The sequence below is a fragment of the Ovis canadensis genome, chromosome 20, assembly GCF_042477335.2.
Source record: "Ovis canadensis isolate MfBH-ARS-UI-01 breed Bighorn chromosome 20, ARS-UI_OviCan_v2, whole genome shotgun sequence".
Taxonomy (NCBI): Eukaryota; Metazoa; Chordata; class Mammalia; order Artiodactyla; family Bovidae; genus Ovis; species Ovis canadensis.
Window position 1 is genome coordinate 28,685,857 of NC_091264.1, and position 21,612 is coordinate 28,707,468.

General features: G+C 42.6%; 1 protein-coding gene across 3 annotated transcripts in view; it reads right to left on the reverse strand.

Moving 5' to 3' along the window:
• Nucleotides 1-21,612, reverse strand: part of KIF6 (kinesin family member 6) — a 428,493-nt gene that overhangs the window by 395,809 nt on the left and 11,072 nt on the right. For all 3 annotated transcript variants that reach the window (XM_069562627.1, XM_069562629.1, XM_069562628.1), the window contains exon 3: nucleotides 17,646-17,720. In XM_069562627.1, coding sequence (XP_069418728.1) covers nucleotides 17,646-17,720 — 75 coding nt within the window. The remainder of the gene's footprint in view (nucleotides 1-17,645; nucleotides 17,721-21,612) is intronic.

The window sequence follows — 21,612 nt, forward strand, 5'->3', positions numbered from 1 at the left end:
AAGCCACTCAGCTATTAAGTATTCAAGTTGGGAGCTGAAATAAGCTTCAATGGCTCCAAAGCTCACGATCTTAATGTTTTATACAGTCTCCCACAATTACTTCTTTTGAGAGCTTTATTAAATTTCTAAAACCTAATCAATCATAATTAATTACTCAATTTAGTCCAAATAGTTTCTGATATCTCTGCTACTTTTTCATCTTCCTGCTGCTGCTGCTGCTAAGTCACTTCAGTCGTGTCCAACTCTGTGCAATCCCATAGATGGCTGGCCACCAGGCTCCACCATCCCTGGGATTCTCCAGGCAAGAAGACTGGAGTGGGTTGCCATTTCCTTCTCTAATACATGAAAGTGAGAAGTGAAAGAGAAGTCGCTCAGTCGCGTCCAACTCTTTGCGACCCCGTGAACTGCAGCCCACCAGGCTCCTCCGTCCATGGGATTTTCCAGGCAAGAGAACTGGAGTAGGATGCCATTGCCTTCTCCATTTCATCTTCCTATAAAATGTTAAGTCAAGATGGATCCGATTCTGAATAAGAAGGCTGCCCTAGCATCAGGGTAACATGTCTTGATTGATTTTATAAATAAATGTGATGTAAATTATAAATAAGGGCTTCCTGGTAGCTCAGTGGTAAAGAACCCACCTGCCAATGCAGGAGATGCAGGTTTGATTGCTGGGTCAGGAAGAGCCCCTGGAGAAGGAAACGGCAACCCACTCCAGTATTCTTGCCTGGAAAACTCCATAGACAGAGTAGCCTGGCATGCTATAGTTCATGGGGTCGCAAAAGAGTCAGACACTACTCAGCGACTAAACAAAACAAAAATTATAAGCAAACAAATACCAATTTTGGAATCAGGAAGTTATGTAGATTACATCTCAGATCTCTGGGAAAGATATCATTAAAGACAAATACCACCAGTACCCTCTGTCACTATCTCCCTGTTTCCCAAGCCCTCCCAACCTGTATTAAGCTTTGTACCAAGGTCAAGATCCCAGTTCTAATTTAGTGCATCAGAATCACTTAGAGATTGCTAAAACGCAGATTGCTCTGATTCAGCAGGCCTGGATGGGGCCCAGAAAACTGCATTTCTAACTAGTTCCTAGACTACACTGATGCTGTTGGTCCAGGGACCACACTTTGAGATGCATTGCTGTTGCCATGTCACTAAGTCGTGTCCGACTCTTTGCTACTTCATGAATTACAGCACTCTGGGCTTCCCTGTCCTTCACCACCTCCCAGAATTTTCTTAAAATCATGTTCATCGAGTCGGTGATGCCATCCAACCATCTCATCCTCTGTTACCCCTCTCACCTCCTGCCTTCAAGTCTTTCCCAGCATCAAGGTCTTTGCTAATGAGTTGGCTCTTTGCATCAGGTGGCTAAAGTATTGGAGCTTCAGCTTCAGCATCAGTCCTTCCAATGAATATTCAGCACTGATTTCCTTTAGGAGTGACTGGTTTGATCTCCTTGTAGTCCAAAGGACTCTCAAGAGTCTTCTCCAGCACCACAGTTTAAAAGAATCAGTTCTTCTGTGCTCAGCCTTTTTTATGATTCAACTCTCACATCCATACATGACTACTGGAAAAATTATAGCTTTCACTAGACAGACCTTTGTCAGGAAAGTGACGTCTGTTTTTCAATACATTGCCTAGGTTTGTCATAGCGTTTCTTCCAAGGAGCAAGCGTCTTTTAATTTCATGGCTGCAGTCACCGTCCACAGTGTTTTCGGAGCCCAAGAAAATAAAGTCTGTCACTGTTTCCATGTTTCCCCATCTATTTTCCATGAAGCTACTCCACACCCAAGGCCAGGGGCGACGGCCGAGAGGAGCAACTCCACGTCCAAGATAAGGACCAGCAGCTGTGTTTTGCTGGAGCAGCCATGAAGAGATACCCCATGTCCAAGGTAAGAGAAACCCAAGTAAGATGGTAGGTTCTGCGAAAGCACATCAGAGGGCAGACACACTGAAGCCATAATCCAAGAAAACTAGCCAATCTAATCACATGAACCACAGCCTTGTCTAACTCAATGAAATTAAGCCATGCCATGTGGGAACACCCAAGACGGACGGGTCAGGATGGAGAGGTCTGACAGAATGCGGTCCACTGGAGAAAGGAATGGTGAACCACTTCAGTATTCTTGCCTTGAGAACCCCATGAACAGTATGAAAAGGAAAAATGATAGGATACTGAAAGAGGAACTCCCCAGGTCAGTAGGTGCCCAATATGCTACTGGAGATCAGTGGAGAAATAACTCCAGAAAGAATGAAGGGATGGAGCCAAAGCAAAAACAGTACCCAGCTGTGGATGTGACTGGTGATAGAAGCAAGGTCCGACACTATAAAGATCAATATTGCATAGGAACCTAGAATGTTAGGTCCATGAATCAAGGCAAACTAGAAGTGGTCAGACAGGAGATGGCAAGAGTGAACGTCGACATTCTAGGAATCAGTAAACTAAAATGGACTGGAATGGGTGAATTTAACTCAGATGACCATTATATCTACTACTGTGAGCAAGAATCCCTCAGAAGAAATGGAGTAGCCATCATGGTCAACAAGAGAGTCCGAAATGCAGTACTTGGATGCAATCTCACAAACGACAGAATGATCTCTGTTCGTTTCCAAGGCAAACCATTCAATATCACAGTAATCCAAGTCTATGCCCCAACCAGTAACGCTGAAGAAGATGAAGTTGAATGGTTCTATGAAGACCTACAAGACCTTTTAGAACACCCCAAAAATATGTCCTTTTCATTATAGGGGACTGGAATGCAAAAGTAGGAAGTCAAGAAACACCTGGAGTAACAGGCAAATTTGGCCTTGAAATGAGGAATGAAGCAGGGCAAAGGCTAATAGAGTTTTGCCAAAAGAACGCACTGGTCATAGCAAACACCCTCTTCCAACAACACAAGAGAAGACTCTACACATGGACATCACCAGATGGTCAACACCAAAATCAGACTGATTCTATTCTTTGCAGCCAAAGATGGAGAAGCTCTATACAGTCAGCAAAAACAAGACCGGGAGCTGACTATGGCTCACATCATGAACTCCTTTTTACCAAATTCAGACTTAAACTGAAGAAAGTAGGGAAAACCACTCGACCAGTCAAGTATGACCTAAATCAAATCCCCTATAACTATACAGTGGAAGTGAGAAACAGATTTAAGGGACTAGATCTGATAGATAGAGTGCCAGATGAACTATGGACGGAGGTTCGTGACATTGTACAGGAGACAGGGATCAAGACCATCCCCATGGAAAAGAAATGCAAAAAAGCAAAATGGCTGTCTGGGGAAGCCTTACAAATAGCTGTGAAAAGAAGAGAAGTGAAAAGCAAAGGAGAAAAGGAAAGATATAAGCATCTGAATGCAGAGTTCCAAAGAATAGCAAGGAGAGATAAAGAAAGCCTTCCTCAGGGATCAATGCAAATAAATAGAGGAAAAGAACAGAATGGGAAAGACTAGAGATCTTGAAGAAAATTAGAGATACCAAGGGAACGTTTCATGCAAAGATGGGCTCAATAAAGGACAGAAATAGTATGGACCTAACAGAAGCAGAAGATATTAAGAAGAGGTGGCAAGAATACACAGAAGAACTGTACAAAAAAGATCTTCATGACTCAGATAATCACTATGATGTGATCACTCACCTAGAGCCAGACATCCTGGAATGTGAAGTCAAGTGGGCCTTAGAAAGCATCACTATGAACAAAGCTAGTGGAGGTGATGGCATTCCAGTGGAGCTATTTCAAATCCTGAAAGCTGATGCTGTGAAAGTGCTGCACTCAATATGCCAGCAAATTTGGAAAACTCAGCAGTGGCCACAGGACTGGAAAAGGTCAGTTTTCATTCCAATCCCAAAGAAAGGCAATGCCAAAGAATGCTCAAACTACCGCACAATTGCACTCATTTCACACGCGAGTAAAGTAATGCTTAAAATTCTCCAAGCCAGGCTTCAGTAATACGTGAACCATGAACTTCCAGATGTTCAAGCTGGTTTTAGAAAAGGCAGAGGAACCAGAGATCAAATTGCCAACATCCACTGGATCATCGAAAAAGCAAGAGAGTTCCAGAAAAACATCTATTTCTGCTTTATTGACTATGCCTAAGGCTTTCACTGTGTGGATCACAATAAACTGTGGAAAATTCTGAAAGAGATGGGAATACCAGACCACCTGACTTGCCTCTTGAGAAACCTATATGCAGGTCAGGAAGCAACAGTTAGAAATGGACATGGAACAACGGACTGGTTCCAAATAGGAAAAGGAGTAAGTCAAGGTTGTATATTGTCACCCTGCTTATTTAACTTCTATGCAGAGTACATCATGAGAATCGCTGGGCTGGAAGAAGCACAAGCTGGAATCAAGATTGCCGGGAGAAATATCAATAACCTCAGATATGCAGATGACACCACCCTTATGGCAGAAAGTGAAGAAGAACTAAAGAGCCTCTTGATGAAAGTGAAAGAGGAGAGTGAAAAAGTTGGCTTAAAGCTCAACATTCAGAAAATGAAGATCATGGCATCTGGTCCCATCACTTCATGGGAAATAGATGGGGAAACAGTGAAAACCATGTCAGACTTAATTTTTGGGGATGGTGACTGCAGTCACCTGCAGATGGTGACTGCAGTCATGAAATTAAAAGACGCTTATTCCTTGGAAGGAAAGTTATGACCAACCTAAACAGCATATTCAAAAGCAGAGACGTTACCTTGCCAACAAAGTAAAGCTATGGTTTTTCCACTGGTCATGCATGGATGTGAGATTCAGACTGTGAAGAAAGCTGAGAGCCGAAGAATTGATGCTTTTGAACTGTGGTGTTGGAGAAGACTCTTGAGAGTCCCTTGGACTGCAAGGAGATCCAACCAGTCCATTCTGAAGGAGATCAACCATGGGATTTCTTTGGAAGGACTGATGCTAAAGCTGAAACTCCAATACTTTGGGCACCTCATGAGAAGAGCTGACTCATTGGAAAAGACTCTGATGCTGGGAGGGATTGGGGGCAGGAGAAGAAGGGGACGACAGAGGATGAGATGGCTGGATGGCATCACTGACTCGATGGACATGAGTCTGAGTGAACTCCGGGAGTTGGTGATGGACAGGGAGGCCTGGAGTGCTGCGATTCATGGGGTCGCAAAGAGTCGGACACAACTGAGCGACTGAACTGAACTGAACTAATGGGACTGGATGCCATGATCTTCATTTTTTGTATGTTGAGAAAAGAAAAGAAATGTTGAGTGAAAAGTCAGCTTTTTCACTCTCCTCTTTTAGCCTCAGCAAGAGGCTCTTTATTTCCTCTTCGCTTTCTGCCTTTAGGGTGGTATCATCTGCATATCTGAGGTTATTGATAATTTTCCCAGCATTTTTTATTCCAGCTTGTGATTCATCCAGCCCTGCATTTCACATGATGTTCTTTGCATATAAGTTAAATAAGCAGGGTGACAATATACAGCCTTGACGTATTTTGAACCAGTCTGTTATTCCATGTCTGGTTCTACTTGCTGCTTTTTGACCTGCATACAGGTTTCTCAGGAGGCAGGTAAGGCGATCTGCTGTTTCCATCTCTTTAAGAAGATGCCACAGTTTAAGGCTTTAGTATAGTCAGTGAAATAGATGTTTATCTGGAATTCTCTTGCTTTTTCTATGTTCTAACAGATGTTGGTAATTTGGTTCCTCTGCATTTTCTAAATCCAGCTTGTACATCTGGAAGTTCTTAGTTCATGTACGTTGAAGCCCAGTTTGAAGGATTTTGAGTGTTACTTTGCTAGCATATGAAATTAGCACAAATGTATGGTAGTTTGAACATTGTTTCACATTGCCCTTCTTTGGGATTGGAATGAAAACTGAGCTTTTCCAGTCCTGTGGCCACTGCTGAGTTTTCCAAATTTGCTGGCATACTTGAGTGCAGCACTTTCATAGTATCATCTTTTAGGATTTGAAATAGCCCAGCTGGAATTCTATCACCTCCACTAGCTTTGTTTGCAGTCATGCTTTCTCAGGCCCACTTGACTTCACACTCCAGGATGTCTGGCTCTAGGTGAGTGACCACACCATTGTGGTTATCTGGGTCATTAAAACATGTTTTGTACAGTTCTGTGTATTCTTGACACCTCTTTTTAATCTCTTCTGCCTCTGTTCGGTCCTTACTGTTTCTGTTATTTATTGTGCCCATCTTTGCAGGAAATAGTCCCTTAGTATCTCATTCTATTGTTTTCCTCTATTTCTTTGCCCTGTTCCCTTAAGAAGGCTTTCTTATCTCTTCTTGCTATTCTCTGGAATACTGGTCTTAGACCGCCACCCCGCTTCCCTCAAGCAGGTCCTGAGGCCAGGAGTTGAGTGGAATAGTTTACTTGGGAGGTGAGTTCCGGAAGCTCCAGTCTAGGCAGGGAAGGAAAACAAGCCACTTCAGGCACATGAGAGAGCAGGCACCACTGTGGGCTGCGGGGACTCAGTCTCACTGGTTTTCTCTGGGGGACGGCGAGAACAGGCCTTAGCGTTGTGCCCACTGAGGGGTGAAGAGGTGCCTTTGTATTTAACAACCCCCCACCCCTGTCTGTCACTGGTTGGAGGGCTGCTTCCTGCGTTAATACCTTGGCACATCCAGCCTCATCTGTTCACAAATTACAGAAGCACTTTAGGCAGAAGAGTGCGTGGTGCAGTGAGCGACAGACAGCCGCGGGACCCTGCAGCAGGAGGCCGTCAACTGAAGGGGACCAGGGAGTCCTGAGTAGACAGGACTGGAAAGACCGCGAAAGTGTGAGTCACTTGGTTGTGTCTGACTCTTTGTGACCCCATGGACTGGAGCCCGCCAAGCTCCTCTGTCCATGGAATTCTCCAAGCAAGAATACTGGAGTGGGTTGCCATTGCCTTCTCCAGGAGATCTTCCTGACCCAAGGATTGAACGTGGGTCTCCTGCATTGGCAGGTGGATTCTCAGGGGACCATTAATTGTTGTGCCCATATTTCTACTAATTGTAGCCTGAACACTTCTGGGCTTCTCAGCAGCTTCTCAACAGAAAAGCAGGTTGCAACAGAAAAAAAACAAAATTCCAAAAGGAAACTTGGAAAGCGATGTTATCTATATCTACATTTTATGTGAGAGCGGGTTCTTAAAACACTGAGACACCAGAATGAAGAAGAGAAGTTATCTTCAATCTGAGTGTGGCAAGACCTTTCCTCATTTCTTCCCAATATTCTGACATTCAGATACTCAGTGTCATTTTGCCTGTTAACCCTTGAAGGTAGTTAATGTGATATGTGTGCATGTGTGCTAGGGTGCTTCAGTCGTGTCTGATTCTTTGCAACCCTATCAACTGGAGCCCACCAGGCTCCTCTGTCCATGGGATTCTCCAGGTAAGAATACTGGAGTGGGTTGCCATACCCTCCCCCAGGGGATCTTCCCACCCTGGGGATCAAACTCGAGTCTCTTACGTCTCCTGCATTGGCAGGCTCTTTGCCACTAACTAGTGCCATCTGGAAAGCCCCTTAAGCAGATATATGTTGCTGTTTTTAAACACAGAGCCATGTTTTCAATTGAGAGTATAATTTTTAAAGTGTTAAAACTTTAAGAAAAGTAGTAAAATCACAAAAGCCATAAACGTGCTGTTATAGGGAAATTCGGAGTAGTAGGAAGTGGAGCCAAGTACAGGTACATGTTTATAAACAATGCATCTCTTAAGTGAAGTTGTGGCCTGAAGTTGAATAGATCTGTGGGAGCCAAGGGGTTTTTGTACAATTTGGTGGTTGACCAGTGTGTTCTGTTTGAAAGCCAACTCTGAGAAAAACAAAACGTTTACTGGCAGGCATGTCTGGGTGAATGTCTAATGAAATTAATTTTATTGAATTGAGACCCAAGGGGGAGAAGTTCAAATCTAATCATTCGGATTACTGAATTTGCTGAATAGAAGAACATCATAAAGCAACTGACACTAAAATATTCATATCTGGGAATATTAATGTTTTCTTCTGAAATAATTATAAATTTATAGCAATTTACAAAAGGGGTACAGAGTGGTTCTGTGTACCTTCACCTAGTTTGGGGAAACTCAAACTCAAACTTTAACTCAGTGGTTAAATCTCGTATAACTAGAGTATATTATCAAGGCCAGGAAATTAACATTGGTACAATACATGTGTAGAGTTCTATGCCATTTTATCTCATGTAGATTCAGATAGCCATCAATGCAATGAAGATTCAGAACCATTCCATTACCAGAGGTCTACTGATGTGTTGACACGTTACCAATCTGAATGAAGTATAGAAACCTTGCGAGCATGCTCAATCAGTCTTTGTGACCCCCAAGGACTGTACCTACCAGGCAGTCCATGGGACTCTTCAGGCAAGAATACTGGAGTGGGTTGCTATTTCCTTCTCCAGGGAATTTTCCCAACCCAGGGATCAAACCTGCATCTCCTGTGGCTCCTGCATTGGCAGGCACATACTTTACCACCATGCCACTTGGGAAGCCTTCAGTTCAGTTCAGTTCGTTCAGTCACTCAGTCATGTCCGACTTTTTGCGACCCCATGAATCACAGCACGCCAGGCCTCCCTGTCCATCACCAACTCCTGGAGTTCACTCATACTCACGTCCATCGACTCCGTGATGCCATCAAGCCATCTCATCCTCTGTTGTCCCCTTCTCCTCCTGCCCTCAATCCCTCCCAGCATCAGGGTCTTTTCCAATGAGTTAACTCTTCGCATGAGGTGGCCAAAGTACTAGAGTTTCAGCTTTAGCATCATTCCCTCCAAAGAAATCCCAGGGCTGATCTCCTTCAGAATGGACTGGTTGGATCTTCTTGCAGTCCAAGGGTCTTCTCCAACACCACAGTTCAAAAGCAGCAATTCTTCGGCGCTCAGCCTTCTTCACAGTGCAACTCTCACATCCATACATGACCACTGGAAAAACCATAGCCTTGACTAGACGGACCTTAGTTGGCAAAGTAATGTCTCTGCTTTTGAATATGCTGTCTCGGTTGGTCATAACTTTTCTTCCAAGGAGTAAGCGTCTTTCAATTTCATGGCTGCAATCACCATCTGCAGTGATTTTGGAGCCCCCAAAAATAAAGTCTGACAGTGTTTCCACTGTTTCCCCATCTATTTCCCATGAAGTGATGGGACCAGATGCCATGATCTTCATTTTCTGAATGTTGAGCTTTAAGCCAACTTTTTCACTCTCCTCTTTCACTTTCATCAAGAGGCTTTTTAGTTCCTCTTCATTTTCTGCCATAAGGGTGGTGTCATCTGCATATCTGAGGTTATTGATATTTCTCCTGGCAATCTTGATTCCAGCTTGTGTTTCTTCCAGCCCAGCGTTTCTCATGATGTACTCTGCATAGAAGTTAAAGAAGCAGGGTGACAATATACAGCCTTGACGTACTCCTTTTCCTATTTGGAACCAGTCTGTTGTTCCATGTCCAGTTCTAACTGTTGCTTCCTGACCTGCATACAGGTTTCTCAAGAGGCAGGTCAGGTGGTCTGGGATTCCCATCTCTTTCAGAATTTTCCACAGTTTACTGTGATCCACACAGTCAAAGGCTTTGGCATAGTCAATAAAGCAGAAATAGATGTGTTTCTGGAACTCTCTTACTTCCTTTTAAATCCCTTCACGCTTCCCTGCTTTAACTCATCTGGTAATGCCTTGTTTTTTGCTTCATTAAACACCTTTTGAGACTCAAGGTAAGGAAAGTTTGTCAGCATATACTTCTGTTCTTTCGCTTGTTCCTCCTTCTGTTCTGATGTTCCAAGATTCATTCTTTTTTCATTTTCCTTCTTTTTAAGAACTTCATTTCTCCCTTCTTTTAGGGTAGATATGCTGGCGACTAATTCTCAGTCTTCCTTTGTCTGAAAATGTCTTTATTTCCCCTTTATTCCTGAAGGATAATTAATTACACTGGGAATAGGTTTCTGGGCTGACAGTTCTTTTCCTTCAGCACTTGCGAATATTCGGTTACTTCCTTCTAGACTCCATGCTTTCTGGAGTGGAGTATGAAAAACACTACAATTCAAATTAGTTTTTCCATGTAGGTATGATATCATTTCTTCCTCATTGTTTTCAGATATTTTTCTTTGTCTTTAGTTTTCTGAAGTATAATGTTTGTCTTCAAGTGGATTTCTTTGAGTTTATCCTGTTTGGAACTTTCTCAGCTTCATAAAGTTCTAGGTTTATGCCTTTTGCCAAATTTTGGGAACCTTCAGTCATTATTTCCTTGAATGCTTTTCAACTACATTCTTTCTCCTGTCTGTAAGGACTCTGATAACATGAATGGTGGATCTTTTGCTGTAGTTCTCAAGGTCCCTGGGCATCTTTTTTTTTTTTTTTTCCCAGTCTATTTTCTATTGCCCAAATTGAGTAATTTCTATTGTTACATATTGAAATTTATTGACTCTTTCATCTGACCTCTCCATCCTGTTATTGAACCCATCCACTCTATTTTTAATTTCAGTTATTATATCTTAAGTCTAAAATTCCCATTTGGTTCTTCTTTATATCTTTTTGTTTTTTTTGCGCCAAGACTTTGTATCTTTTCATCTCTTTCAAACACTTTCACGATTGCTCACTGAAACATTTTCATGGTGGTTGCTTTAAAATACTTGTCAGACCATTCTATGATCTGCGTTATCTCTGGTGTAGCATCTGTTAATAGTTTCTCCTTATGGAATTTGGTGACCTCCTAGTTCTTGATATTTCTTATTTAGGCATAATTTTCATTGTATCCTGGATAATTTAGGCATGAGTTATAGAGTCTAGACCATACTTAAAACTCCTGTTTTAGCAGATCTCTCCCGACACCCCCCTACTGGTGTCACCTCACTATGGGCAGGCAGGGAAAGGGGCCTGGTTCCCACTCCGCCTCTCCCGACACCCATGGGGGGGCCTCATCCCCATGGGCAGAGGTGAGACTTCAGGCTCCCTTTGTGGCCTCAACTGACACCTCCCTGGAGAGCAGAGGGTGGGGCACCTTGTGACTCCCACAGCAGGGTGGGGAGGCTGATGGTGGTGAACTCCAGGATCCCCGTAAGACTTCCACTGACAACCTGGGTGAGGGGAAAGGGGAAGCTGTTACCTCCGAGAGGGGAGGAAAGTCCTTCCACTCCTTCTCAGATACCACCCTGGCAGCAGTGGAATGGGGTGCCTTGTCATAGCCAGGCTTTGCTGTCTGGATGAAGGTGGGGCTGGGGATTTTTCCATAGTATTTGGATGGAGTAGGGCAACCAGTATTTAAAAATGTCTGTCTCACTGGGCTGCCCCCTTTCCTGGTGACTTGGTTATAGAGAGCAGAATTTGGTGGGCACTTTTGTCTGGACTTCCCTGGTGGCTCAGATGGTAAAGCGTCTGTCTACAACATGCGAGACCTGGGTTCGATCCCTGGGTCAGGAAGATTCCCTAGAGAAGGAAATGGCAACCCACTCCAGTACTCTTGCCTGGAAAATCCCATGGACGGAGGAGCTTGGTGCAGGCTACTGTCCATGGGATCACAAAGAGTCGGGCACAACTGAGCGACTTCACTTTCTCTACTTTTGTCTAAGTCTACTGGTGTGTTTCTTGGTTGCCAGTTTTTCTAGCATCCAGTCTGGAATACACCAGGCAACAACAACAACCAAAAAACGCACTGGGAACTCACTGCTCGGTCATTCCTTTAGGTCCCAAGGCCCCCTCACCAGTCTACCCTTTTATCTCTACCATTTATGTTCTTTTAAATACAATGCCCAGAGTTTTTAGCAGTACTTAGTAAGAGGATTACAGGAGATGCAGGTTTGATCCCTGGGTCAGGAAGATCCCTTGGAGAAGGAAATGGCAACCACTAGTATTCTTACCTGGGGGATTTGAAGGACAGAGGAGCCCAGTGGACTACAGTCCATAGGGTCCCAAAAGAGTCGGACACAACTTAGCAACAAAAACAAGGAGGAGACTTATAGAGAAGTACATCGACTTCACCTTCGTCTGGACACAGAAGTGAGTGGGCAGAGTTTTAAAGTGCCAGAGATAATGAAGATTTCTAACTTTTTAACCCTTAGATTGAACAGGGCATAGATGTTCACAAAGTCCATTCACAGGCATTGATTGCTTCTTTGCATCCTCAGAACCTGGTAAACTTGGTATTATTAGCATCAGCCTTTTTCATATGGGAGAACTGGTTCAGAAGGGACATGCCTGACCCAGAGTCACACAATGAGTTATCACAGGGCTGAGGCCAGAATGTGATTATTCTACTTGTTGCAAAAATTTTTTGAGCCAAAGTAGAAGCATGAGTACATGGAGGTGAACAGCTGGCCAATGACATTTATATTAGATACTCTTCTGTGGCCCTGCTTGTCTCCCGTCTGCTTCTCCTGTCTTGAAGGTGCAGGATCTATGTGCACTGCTTGTGCTGCAGAAACTGGGCAAGCGATGTGACCCACTGCGTCACCAGCCAGGCCTGTTTTCTAGGGCACAGATGCGAGCCCTGATGGGCCTAGGCCTGGCCCCACGGGAGGGTGAGACTACCTGCTCTAGGAGGAAACGCCTCAACCAAGCCCTGGCCTCCCACCCAGTCAGAGCACAGGTGGACAGACATTCTCCCTGAGGTCGTGACCCTAGGAGCTTTCTTTTCCCCTCATGCTCTTCTTATAAACTGACAGGCTGCCCTTGATATCGTGAAATCAAAGGTTGAAAAGCAATGGTTCACAGCAGATTTCCAAAACCAACCTGGCTGCCTTGTTGCAATGCAGAGGCTTTATCCATCCTGTGGGGCCCACTGTGGGGACCTACATCTTTGTCACAACCTGTCCTCCTGGCAATGTGCACCCTATTCATTTCAGTCCAACCATGTTCTTCTCTAAATCTCCAAATTTTTCCTAAAGCACTCACTGTACCTAAAACAAATTTCCTACATCTGAAGCTTTCAAGTATAACATAAGATTGGCTGGAACACTGGGATTCTGCAGATTTACGAGTGCATGTGATAAAACCTCCAAAAAGTCTAGACCTCAAAGTTTTCTGAGTCAGTCTTTAAGTGAAATTCACACTCCAGAATGATGTGCCGTGTTCAGTCTGCAGCTTCAAGTATCCCCTCGTAAAGTACCACATACTCCCAAGATAGACACACTCTAGTTTGAGAAGCATAACACCAGGCAACGTATCAAATAAAGCTACAAAGTCTTTTCTATGGTTCAACAGCACACACTAGACACATCTGCGGACTTCCTAAATTTTATCTTTCCAAAAAGTTATTCCGAAACCAGTGAGCGAAATTAATATGACAGAAGGTAGTTTTTAATCTGTCACTAAACAACAAAGGATATATTTCAGAAAAATCAAAGTTTAGAAGAGGCAGGATGTGCTTCCTAGTGGAGACTGCTGAACAGTAAATAACCTCAAAAATACAAGTTTAAAGCTTTATGAATTCTCACCAACAGTCCCACAATTCTGCAGTCATGAGTCATATTACTGATTTGAATTAAGTAGGAAAAGGCATGTTTAAAAATAGTAAGATTCTTGAATTACAGAATTTTGGAAAGAAATGTGATTAATTTTATTTAGCTCCAATTGCACACAGAAACCAGAATTAAGCTACAATGGGTTAGCCCAATAGAGAAGCTTTAAAGGGATGGTGGAGATGAACTGGATTTATGCTGGGAATTTGTTCCTGGAGACTAATCTTCATCAGGAGCAGGCATTTCTGTTTCACATCTAAAGTGGTACAGATTCCATTCACCAAGACTGTCAAGTTAAACAATTCTTTATTTTTTTTTCAATTTATGGGGGTAATTATTATTTCAAATATTGTATATAAATGAGATTTTATTGTTACCTTGTATTTTACCATTTCAGAGTCACACAATTCAAGTTTTCAGAAAGTGTGAACATGCTGCATATGACATGTTTAAAGGCAATGAAAACAGTGATTCTCCCAGTTCTTAGTCCAGTGTTAATTTGCTTAATAACCCCCTCCTCTGCAGATAAATCAGAGGGAGGTGTGAGTTTGCCTCCATCTGTCCATCCAACGTTGAAGAACACTTTCCAGCAGAGGAAGAGCCTGGATTACTGACAGCGACCAGAGTCCCTGGTGGTAAGCAGCAACCAGGAGAAAACCGCATTCTCATACCCAGCAGACCCGCTCAGGGACACCCTGCCCACAGCCCACACACTATGGAGAACAGAAACCGCGTTCCCAAACAGACGCCGGCCCTTGCAACTGACGGAGGTGAGCCCACCCCTGAGAATCACCAAACGTCTGAGAAAATTCTGTAGGGGAAAAGCAAGGCGCCAACTCTACAACAGAAGAACATTCACATAGAGAAACTGCATGTGGAAAGAAAAGCCAGTGCTTCCAAGAAGAGATGCTAATTTTCCTCGGAAGGAGAAAGAAGGACATCACACCAATAAACAAGAATAGACATTTTTTTCATTTCCTACAAATGAAAAAAATAAAGTTGTAAAAGTTAAGAATTTAAAAGGGAGGTGACAGAGAATACAAAAAGAAAAAAAAAAATCCAAAAACATCTAGGACAAAAGCATAATTCCTAAGAAGAAATAAGGTCCAGATAGACCCTGGCATCTCTTCAGCAACACTGCATACAAGCAGACAATGAAGCAATGTCTTCACAGAGATGAGAGAAATTATTTTTTAACCTAGAATTCTATACCTGGCCAAATGGTCATTTAATTGTGAAGGAGAATGAAAGCTTCAGAAAGCTCCTCAGTCTTGAGCTCTCTCTAAAAAAGTTGTTAATGATGATTACTAGCAAAACTAAAAGGGAACCCAAGAAACAGACATAAGTATGAGAAACAGTGATGAGCAAAGAAACAAATAAAACTTACAGATGAGCTTAAGTAAATGCTGATCAAGAAAATAATTCATGACCCAGAATGGAATTATGGGTAGGTCTCAACAATTAAATTGCTAGGAGAGTAGGAAAGGCAAAGTAAAAGTGTGCTAAGGGCCCTGCCTGAGCAGAAGAGGGCCAGACAAGCAAGAGGGAAGAAGTTTAGATGCTGAGAAAAAGCACAGATGAGCTTAAATATCTGAATTAAATCACAGAGAACTGTTTACACCTTGAGAGAGAAAATAAAGCAGCAAAAACAACAACAAAGAGCACAAACAAATAGCAAGAAAAGAAAAAAAATAGAGAGTATGATAAATGGGAAAAAAAATAAACAGAGAAGAAGAATTGCTCCAAACACTATTACAGTAACTATAATAAATATAAACGGGTTAAAGTAATTAATTAAATATCAGGGACTCTGAATTTGGCTACAAAGGCAAAAGTCAGCTATATTTTATTCACCAGACCTATATTTAAAAACAAAATGACACAGGGCAGCTGAGTGAAGAGCTTGAGACAGAGACACTAGATAAAGCCCAACAGGGGGGAGAAAAAAAAAACCAGCAAAAACAGTTTCAGGAAAATTGGGATACAAGAAGAAAAGTATTAAAAAGGACAATGAGGAATGTTTCCTATTGATAAATGATATAATTCACTTGAGCAACCTTGATAACAACTTGAGCATCCTGGATAACAAAACTCTTGCCTGTTATTTTTGAGATCTTGTCATCAAGTCGGGTATCTCTGTCAAGTCAGTGAACTAAACAAATAAATCCCCAGCCTTCATGGAGTTTTTGTTTTGGTAGAAGGCTAACAGGCAAAAAAAAGAAAAAAACAAAAAACTAGTAAGGAAACTATATAGTATGTCAGATGCTAAAACAAATATATAGGGAAGGGTGACAGGGAATGCAGGTACTCAAGTCGGGTACTAAGAACAGATGGCCTGACTGAGAAGGGGATACATGAGCAAAGGCCTCAAAAGAGCTCAGAAAGCAACTAGGCAGATTTCCGAAGGAAGAGAATTCCAGGCAGAGGGCACAGCAGGAGCCAGAGTGGGAAGTGGGCTCAAGATGGGAAAGGTAGTCAGTATTGGGGGGAATAAATAGACATCCAGGAAACACAAACTGATGTCCCCTCCCCACATGACTTTGGGACATCACAAAATAAAACACATGAGATGAGCTATCTGAAAAATGACACAACCTGGAACATTACTAAAAAGAACAGAATTTTAGAAATATGTGACACCCAGTCAGGGAGACCTGAATTTAGTCTGGAGAGATGCTACTGGATTGTGACTACAACTAAAATAGCTTAAGCCTATTCAGTTATATCTTACCAACTGTGATGGAAGACAGTACAAAAAGAGAAGGGCTTCAGGTCAGGGATCTAATGGACAGCATGGTGACTGTAGCTAATAATACTCTTATATGGACCAAATACTTAAATGTTGCTATGAGAGCAAATCTGAAATGTTCTTAGCACAAAAAAGAAATGGGAACTACGTGAGGAGATGGACATGGTAGCTGACACTATGGTGATAATCATTTTGGTGATATCATTTATAAATGTGTCAAAGCAACACATATACCTTAAACTTACACAATGTCATATGTCAATTATATCTCGATAAAGCTGGGGCGGGGGGAGAGAGAGAAGGGCATGGTTTGAGTAGTATTCATGAAACAGGTACTTAGGAGACAATATGTATTAATACATTTTTGGCAAGGTTATTGTTGAGAATGCACTGATCAGTAGACTTGAAAAATGAGTCTGTTCAGCAGATGTATTTTTCATTCTAGTCATAAAGATAGAAGTATCTGGGGATACTTAGATCATTAAAATCACCCAATGATTTCAGGAGCAGAAAGCCATATTATTAGTAGTAGTTTCCCATATAGACTCCCTATAGGAGAAGGTGCTTATCTAAGGACTTGAGCATCTAGTACCAAGGAGACTTCACCAACATATATTAATAAAATGGCACTCTGATTTATTCAGGATTATGTATTCTCAGGTGAGTTTGGTTTTAGTAGTCAGCAGCCCAGAACTACCTGGATATGCAGAAACAAAAGGGACCTAAGTGAAGAGCCAAGTTTTGAAATAGAGTTATTACCCTGAGGTAGAGTTGGGTCTGGAAAAGGCAATGGCACCCCACTTCAGTACTCCTGCCTGGAAAATCCCATGGACGGAGGGGCCTGGTAGGCTGCAGTCCATGGGGTTGCGAAGAGTCGGACACAACTAAGCGACTTCACTTTCACTTTTTACTTCCTTGCATTGGAGAAGGAAATGGCAACCCACTCCAGTGTTCTTGGCTGGAGAATCCCAGGGACGGGGGAGCCTGGTGGGCTGCCATCTATGGGGTCGCACAGAGTCAGACATGACTGAAGCGACTTAGCAGCAGCAGCAGCAGAGTTGGGTCAATCAGAATTCAGCCTCCCGGGTGTCACAGTCCTTCATCCGTCTAACCACAGGCGTGAAGTACTGTACTGAGCAAACAGCACTGGAGTTAACAGCTAGGAGTAACCATCCAGGACTTTGCCACCACCAGCTACCAACCCTGAGCAGTGCTACTTAGTCTCTCCAGTCCTCAGAGATTCACATAGCTTTCAAAATGGGAGTAGTGATAGCCATTCTATCCATCTCACAGGTTTGTTTTGAGGCTCAGTATCTAAATCTAAAACAAACAAGCTGTAAGAAGAGAAAGTATTAGCGCTACCATCATCACATGCCCTGCAGCCTGAGTATATAATTGATAGACTGAAGCGCATTACCACAATTATCTGAGAATTGAAGGCAAGATGAAAAACCACTAACCCACTGAACAAAATATAGGAAATCCTACCTCTCAGCAACTGGTTTGGCAATGTTTTCGAAAATGGTCTCCTGCTTTGCATCCTGATCAAAAATCCTTTGAAATCTGCAAATGTGAAAACAGTAATTATTTAAACGCTGAGCCTTCAAACACTATTGGATTAATCCATTTTTTTCCTCCTAAAAGCTCTGTAAATTACCCCATATTTACATCACTAGGCTTACCTAACCTAACACAATGTTTGCCCTGTAGCCCCAAACACACTGAGCTCTTGTACCCCTGTATACAAATGGTGGGTAAACAGTATTGCTTTGACAAGATCTGCACAATAAATCCCTCTGAAAAACTGCAGCAGCTTTGAACCAAATAATAAACTGTGTGTTTTTTAGCTCTCAAGAGGGACAGTGTCTGCAATTGGCATCAAATTCAGATTGAGATTAAGTGCATGAAATGGAAACCCAAGAACAGGACGTAAACAGCCAAAGAACTTCTGATGTCTGACTTGCAAGAAAAAGACGCAGCTGTGAAATGCATGATTGCTGAACTCAGTTTTAATGTTTTGAAGTTTATTTTCCATTAATTACTGCATCCTAGGATCAGCTACTTAATTCTCAGGATAGTTTATTTCATTTTGTTGCTCAAATTCAAAAGTCAAACAGTAAGTTAAAATAAAGCTGTATTGTTAAGGATATCTTGATCTGACTGGCACAGCTGGGGGGCTGGGGAGATAGGATGGTGTCCACTGCACCCATATTGCAATGGCACCTAACTTAGCTTAGGACAGGGTGACAAGCACTTCCAACACTTGGAGGAGACACACTGTGCTGTGCTGTGCTGTGCTCAGTCGCTTAGTTTGTGTCTGACTCTTTGTGACCCCATGGACTGGAGCCTGCCAGGCTCTTCTGTCCATGGGGATTCTCCAGGCAAGAATACTGGAGTGGGTTGCCATGCCCTCCTCCAGGGGATCTTCCCGACCCAGGGACTGACCCCAGGTCTCCCACATGGCAGGTGGATCCTTTAACATCTGAGCCACCAGGGAAGCCCCAAGAAGATGCACAACCCATCCTTATACAGTGTGTTTACTCACTACCAGCAAGTATGGCCCCCATTTCAAACATCATGAAGAGAGAGACAGCAAGACAAACGGGGGAAGGAAAGGTGAGAAGCGGGGGAAAAGCAGGGAAAAGGCAAGGAGAAGGCAGAGAGACAGAGAGAGAGAGAATATAAGTGGACAGGGCAAAACATTAATAATCGGTGACTCTCCCACTAAGGGTAGAGGAGATTTGATTGCATTATTCCTCCACTTCTTCTGCATATTTAAAAGTTTTCAAAATAAAAATTGGGAGGGGGAGGATTTTAGAGCAAAGCCTTTGAAACATACACGTCCTAAGCAGCTTTCATAGTGGTGTGTGTGTGTCTCCCCACACAAATGAGTTGGGCACAAGTTCAATTAAAGTAGAGATGACATGAAATGTAGGTTTGTTTTCACTACTAAGGAGTTCAGAAGGATGTCTGGAGCTGGGTTGGAAATATAAAATGGAATGAATTTCACTGTCTTTCAACAACATTCATTTCAAAAGATTCCTATAGCATAACAACCACCCTTTTGAAGAAGCAAATAATGAAACTGTATATAGAGATTGTAAGGCACTCTGGGTACTCATTTAGCAGACAGGATTATAATTTAGCAATATTTACTGAGTCTGTCAGAACACTCCTCAAGACCCCAAAGGTGTTTGAGGGCTTCAGATATGAATATTGAGATAATGCGGCTGCTCAAGTGCTCTTTGGAGAACTGCCCACTCTGATGTCTGAGCACGGACCCAGTGTTGCTTTTCGATGATGACGATGCTTCTGAGGCTGTTTTGACTCTTTTACCAAGTTGGTGATGACTGAGTAAATGAATTAGTCATTCCCAACCCTACTTCCTTACACTTCCCTGGTGGCTCAGATGGTAAACAATCTTCCTGCAATGCAGGGAACCTGGGTTTGATCCCTGGGTTGAGAAGATCCCCCTAGAGAAGGGAATGGCTACCCACTTCAGTATTCTTGCCTGGAGAACCCCACGGACAGAGGACCTGGTGGGCTATAGTCCATGGAGTTGCAAAGAGTCAGACATGACTGAGGGACTAACACAGATATACAACCCCACTTCCTGAAAGGGAATGACATCTACCACTGTGTAAACCAAAGAGATGGGAGGAGGTTCAATAAATCATACATTGTGCATTAAACATCAAATATAATCACTCTCAAACATCTTATTTTATATAACAGAGTTGTACAATCATGTGGAAATTCATTATGATCAGCTGTCTTCTGAAAGCCACTAAAAAGCAAAATAAAATCATGGAGTTTAAGAAGTTTAATCTAATCCTTTCCAGAAGAAGAAACTGAGACTTGGAGAGATAAAGCAATTTACTCTTGGTCCTGGAGCTGACCTAGAGTGTGCCTTGAGACATAACTTAAGTTTCCTGATTCCAAGCAGGTCCTTTAATTTATTAGGAGGTCATGTTATTGCTGTGGTTCAGTTGCTCAGTCATGTCCAACTCTTTCTGACCCCTATAGACTGCAGCACACCAGGCTTCCCTATCCTTCACTATCTCCCAGAGCTTGCTCAAACTAGTGTCCATTGAGTAGGTCATGCCATTCACCATTTCATCCTCTGTTGTCCCCTTTTCCTGCCTTCAATCTTTCCCAACATTAGGGTCTTTTTCACTGAGCCTGCTCTTTGTAATAGGTAGCCAAAGTTTTGGAGCCTCAGCTTCAGCATCAGTCCTTCCAATGAATATTCAGGGTTGATTTCCCTTAGGAGTGACTGGTTTGATCTCCTTGCTGTCCAAGGGACTCCCAAGAGTTTTCTCCAGCACCACAGTTTGAAAAATGTCACTAAAAAAGTGCTCAGCCTTTTTTATTGCCCAGCTCTCACATTCATACATGACTACTGGAAAAACCATAGCTTTGACTATATGGACCTTTGTAGGCAAACTAATGTCTCTGCTTTTTAATAGGTTTGTCTAGGTTTGTCATAGCTTTTCTTCCAAGGAGTAAGCATCTTTTAATTTCATGGCTGCAGTCACCATCTGCAGCGATTTTGGAGCTCAAGAAAATAAAGCCTATTCCTGTTTCCATTGTTTCCCCATCTATCTGCCATGAAGTGATAGGACCAGATGCCATGATCTTCGTTTTTTTAATGTTGAGTTTTAAGCCAGCTTTTTCACTCTCCTCTTTCACCTTCCTTCATCAAGAGGCTCTTAATTCCTCTTCACTTTCTGCCATAGAGGTGGTATCTATCATCTGCATATCTGAAGTTATTGATATTTCTTCCCATAATCTTGATTCCAGCTTGTGCTTCATCCAGCCTGGCATTTTGCATGATGTACTCTGCATATAAGTTAAATAAGCAGGGTGACAAATAGCCTTGACATACTCCTTTCCCGATTTTGAACCAGTCCATTGTCCATGTCCAGTTCTAACTGTGGCTTCTTGACCTACATACAAGGTTCTCAGGAGGCAGGTAAGGTGGTATGGTATTCCCTTCTCGTTAAGAATTTTCCACAGTTTGTTGTGATCTACATAGTCAAAGGCTTTAGCATAGTCAATGAAGCAGAAGTAGATGGTTTTCTGGAATTCTCTAGCTTTTTCTATGGTCCAACAGACATTGGCAATTTGATCTCTGGTTCCTCTGCTTTTCTAAATCCAGCTTGTACATCTGGAAGTTCTTGGTTCACATACTGTTGAAGACTGGGTGAAGGATTTTGAGCATTACTTTGCTAGCATGTGAGATGGGTGCAATTGTGTGGTAGTTGGAAGATTCTTTGGCATTGCCCTTCTTTGGGATTGGAAGATGGTGTAAGCTTTTCCTACTCTCCATTTCAAATGCGGTAATGCTGATTTCTTCTCATCCCAAACTGGCTTCTTCCAGTCTTCTCCATCCTAGTAAGTGCCAACTCCATTTTTTTCAAAGTTCAGTCCAAAATCTTAGAATATATGCTTG